General features: G+C 63.7%; 1 protein-coding gene across 1 annotated transcript in view; it reads left to right on the top strand.

Annotated features, from left to right (window-relative positions):
* Positions 1–4,425, top strand: part of KIFC2 (kinesin family member C2) — a 7,780-nt gene extending 3,355 nt beyond the window's left edge. Inside the window, exons 10-19 of the mRNA XM_010837584.1 lie at positions 5–107; positions 181–290; positions 695–803; positions 913–1,070; positions 2,979–3,083; positions 3,164–3,285; positions 3,384–3,507; positions 3,614–3,743; positions 3,827–4,083; positions 4,171–4,425. Coding sequence (XP_010835886.1) covers positions 5–107; positions 181–290; positions 695–803; positions 913–1,070; positions 2,979–3,083; positions 3,164–3,285; positions 3,384–3,507; positions 3,614–3,743; positions 3,827–4,083; positions 4,171–4,425 — 1,473 coding nt within the window. The remainder of the gene's footprint in view (positions 1–4; positions 108–180; positions 291–694; positions 804–912; positions 1,071–2,978; positions 3,084–3,163; positions 3,286–3,383; positions 3,508–3,613; positions 3,744–3,826; positions 4,084–4,170) is intronic.
* Positions 4,426–4,524: the final 99 nt, after the last annotated feature.

Raw genomic sequence — 4,524 nt, 5'->3', positions numbered from 1 at the left:
GCAGGAGGTGCAGCTGCAGGGCCTTCAGGGGGCCCTCCGGCAGCTCCAGCAGGAGACTGAGCAGAACTGCAGGAGGGAGCTGCAGCAGATGCGAGGGCAGCTGGCAGGGAAGCTCCGGGGCTGTGGAGCTCATGGCGAGGTGTGGCGTCTGGCCTCCCCTCACCATAGCCTCCCCCGCAGGACTTCATGCTCGCATGGCCAGCTTGCGTCAGGGCTGTGGGGACCTCCGGGGACTCGTCAGCACCTTTACCCAGAGCTGCCAGGGTTCTCTGAGTGAAGCCCAGGGACAGGTCAGGACCGCTTGCTCCCTCCCTCGCACTTGCTCTCTGGCAGCCTTTTCACTGGCCTTCCCTTGGGGAGCCCCTGTCCCCGCCTCCTTTCCACTCCCAGGGTGTTGTCTGCTCTGATGGAGACCAGGGGCTCTGGAGCCAGAGTGATTGTGTCCTGTGCAGACTGGGGTGACAGTGGATGTCTCACACGGTTGCCAGGAGCCACCATTCTCCTCAGGTCCCTGAGCTCCATCCCAGGTCACTGAGAGATCACTCCCGCCCCCTGGGGCCTGAAGCCACAGAAAGCGGTAGATCACCGCAGCTGGGCTGCGTAGTAGATCCTGCCCTCAGCACAGCATCCCCCAGCTGTTTCCACTGCCTCCCCTCCCTGTGCCGGCCCCTCCCTCACGTCTCTGTCCCCCCAGGTTTCCTGGGCTCTAGGGGCACTGTCAGCTGACGGGGCTGGGAGTCAACTCACAGAGGCGCGGCAGGGGCCTCTGCCTGGATGCTCAGGGCGGCTGCTGGAGCTCAAGGGTACAGCAGGTTTGGGGAGCAAAGGGCTGGAGTGGCAGAGGTTGGGGACGTGGAGGCTCTTCACACTTCAGGACCTAGGAGGCAGCTCTGGACCTGATCTCCACCCCAGGAAACATCCGTGTGCTGTGTCGGCTGAGGCCAGGGACACCCTCCAGCCTGGTGAGCTTAGAGCCCGGCCCGGGTGGCACTGTTACCACCTGCTATCGAGGGCACCAGCGTCGCTTCCGCCTAGACTGGGTCTTCCCTCCGCACGCCAGCCAAGAGGAGGTGATGCTCCACCCTTGGATCTGTGTTGACTGTCTCTCAGATCCCCTGGAGTCCTGAGGAGGCGCCTGTCTGTCCGCCCTCCTAGGAGAGAGGGTGGCTGGACTCCAGCAAGGAAGGGAGGGAGCCGGGGGGCCTAGGAGCAGGGCTGGCATCCTAGCTGGGCACTTGCTTTCCTCCCAGGGTTTTTCCTTTGCATCTGGCCACCAAGCTCTTGGGGCTTCCCTGGTGGCTCAGACGGTAAAGAGTCTGCCTGCAATGAGGGAGACCCGGGTTCGATTCCTGGGTTGGGAAGATCCCCTAGAGAAAGAAATGGCAATTCACTTTAGCACTTTTGCCTGGAAAATCCCACGGACAGGGGAGCCTGATAGGCTACAGTCCACGGGGTCACAAAGAGTTGGACACGACTGAGTGACTTCACTTTCACCAAGCTCTTGCAGGCCGGGGAAGACAAATTATGGCTTAAAGGAAGATTAACATATTCAAAAGTAACTTTGTGCCAGGAGAGCATGCTTGAGGTGACAGTCCCGCAGGGCTGCAGGGCCCGGCTGGGGCCCTGCTGTGCCCGGGGACCTCTGTCCCCCAGGCTTCTCTGGCTGTCCACTCCCCTGGCCCAGCGTTCAGACTGACCCGCTCTGAGAGGGGTACCCCTCCTTGCTTTGTGGTTGGGGGAGTGGGGAGCACAGGTGAGCTTCCAGCACCTGAGCTCTCCCAATGCCCTGCTCAGATCCTGCCCTCCTCCCCTTTGCTGCCAGACCCAGGGAGCTGGAAAGCAGAGGCTTAAGTCCCAGCGCCCGCCACCTTGCTTCCCACACACCTCTCCAGTGCGCACACACTGTGCAGCTGGAGCTTCCCTAGCTCAGGAACAAGGCTGAGAGCTGGGAGGGTGAGGTGAGAGGCAGAGCTGTCAGAGATCAGACTGTGGTGGCCTCACAGGGACAGACTGGTGAGAGTGCCTGGCAGGTGGCCAGGGCTCCCTCTTTCACTTTCGGGGTCCCCACAGCTGTTTGCCACCTACCTCCATTTACCCCCACACCACCCCTACCCTGTCTTCAGCCTCCATGCCCGCTGCAGCCCTGGATAGGGGCCCCTTTGTGCATTGTCTTCCAGGTGGACAGGGCCCTCCGGTTCTAGAGGAAAGAGTTAAAGGCATCTGGCACTGAGCCCCCATCTCTGCAGGAGCACCTCCAGTGCTCCTTTCTAGCCACGGAGTCTGAGCCACCTCACTGGCTATTCTGGGTTCTGCTTTAGTGTCTGGCAATCAACATTTCAGACAGCACTGGCTCCCTACTCAGTTAGGCTTTCATGCCTCTGGGCATGGAAGCTGACCTTGTCATTGTTCAGGAGGCTGCTGCTGGTGTCCAGCTGTGAGCAGGATGCCAAGTCCCAGCTCCATGTCCCCTTCACCTGCTTCTGTGCACCTGCCCAGGGACAGCTTCAGGATCCTGGCTGCTGCCACCCCCCAGCCATGGGCCCTCTGGGTTCATCCTTCGTGTGGCACGTGCTGCACTAGCCCTCTTTCCTTGTTATCACTTAATCCTCACAACAGGTGCCACTACAGTCCCCACCTTGCAGAGGAAAAGATGAGTGATTTGCCTCCAATCCCACCTGGGGTTTGAACCTGGCCATCGAGCCCAGGGTCTGGACCCTTGACTGCTACACCCCCAAGTCTCCCAAGCAGTCAGTCATCAGGACTCTATTACTCTGTTCCCGCTATTTGTCATGTTCCTTCCCTCTTTGGCTGGCAAATTCTTGCAAATGCCACCTTGTCCAGGGAGCCTCCTCTGTCTGTTGGGAGATCCTCGCTTCCCCTACGTTCCCCTAAAGCCAGTCTCCTCCCAGGGGAATCAAGTTATGGTCAAGTTCTCTTACCTCAGGCTTAGGGCCCTTCCAAACCCCTTGCACCCCTAGGTCTTCAGGGAGCTGGAGTCTGCTGTGCTGTCCTGCCTCGGGGGCTACAGTGTCTGCATTTTCACCTACGGTCAGACAGGGACGGGGAAGACCTACAGCATGGAGGTGGGAAAGGATGCAGTTGGGGAGCTCCGGAGCCAGGGGCTGGGATGTGAGCTTGCTGAGGCACCCCATGCCATCCCCAGGGGCCGCCTGAGGACCCCGGCATCGCTCCTAGGGCACTGCAGTCACTATTCCAGGAGATGGGCACAGGCGGGCAGCACCGTGTAACCCTCAGCATGGTGGAGATCTACAACGAGGCTGTCAGGTCAGGGGCACCTGGTGCCTCCTGCCTTGCCCCCAGCCCCAACCTCTTCTGTCTCCACCCCCCAGAACCCCCAACGGAGCCCTGCCCTTTTTCACCAGGGACCTCCTTGCCCCTGGGCCTCCCCAGCGCCTGGCAGTGAGGCAGGGCCCAGCAGGCCAGGGGGGAATCCAGGTGGCTGGCCTCACCCACTGGGACGTGCCCAACCTGGAGTCTCTGCACCAGGTGAGGCTGCCCAGTGGGGCCCCGCAGTCCTCCAAGCCCCCGCCCTGTACCCGCACCGGGGGCGCGGGACCCGCTACAGGCCAGCCCTTGTCCGCCCGTCCTGCAGATGCTGAGCCTGGGGAGGAGCAACCGGGCCACCGCTGCCACCGCCATGAACCAGCGCAGCTCTCGCTCGCACGCCCTGGTCACGCTGACACTGCGCACAGCGTCCCCATCGCGCGGTCCCGGCACCGCAGGTACCTCGGCGCCTGAGCCCTGCGGGGGCCTCGCTGCACCCACGCCGGGCCTCCGTCCACGCCGGGCTCGCTCGCTCCTGCAGGCACGCTACACCTCGTCGACCTGGCGGGGTCCGAGCGCGCCTGGAAGGCGGGGACGGCCGGAACGTCGCAGGAAGACCGGGACGGCGCCCAGCGTCTACGGGAGGCTCGGACCATCAACCGCTCGCTGCTGGCACTGGGAGGCGTGATGGCCGCGCTGCGGGCCCGCCGGTCCCACGTGCCCTTCCGCGACTCGCAGCTCACGCGCCTGCTGCAGCCGGCGCTGGGTCCAGGCGCCACGGTGGTGCTGCTCCTGCAGGTGGGCGGGACGGCCGGCGGGGAGGGTGGTCATTTGCATGCCAGGCACCGCCCACCAGGGCACGCCCACCAGCGCAGCTACCCGCAGATCTCCACGCGGCCCGAGGATCTCGGCGAGACAGTGTGCTCGCTCAAGTTCGCCGAGCGTGTGGGCCGAGTGGAGCTGGGGCCGGCCAGGCCCCGCAGGGCCCCCCGCTCCGGGACGCCCTCCTCCCTGAGCACCGACACACCACTCTCCGGGACCCCCTGCACCCCGACGCCGTCGCCCGGCAGCCCTCCAAGCCCCGGCCTAGACAGCGGCTCCAGCTCGGCCCTGGCACCACCGGAGGACCTGCCTTCCTAGTCCTGCCCAAGGAGCCTGGGTCACATCTCTGCGGGCAGAGGCAGCAAAATCCCTATTCCCTCATGACTTCCTTGACCTCTGGGGGCCGCTGCCCCCCAG

The sequence above is a fragment of the Bison bison genome, unplaced genomic scaffold, assembly GCF_000754665.1.
Source record: "Bison bison bison isolate TAMUID 2011002044 unplaced genomic scaffold, Bison_UMD1.0 scf7180017864078, whole genome shotgun sequence".
In the NCBI taxonomy this organism is placed as follows: Eukaryota; Metazoa; Chordata; class Mammalia; order Artiodactyla; family Bovidae; genus Bison; species Bison bison.
Note: the sequence above shows the minus strand (reverse complement) of the source record. Positions and strands in the feature narration are given on the sequence as shown.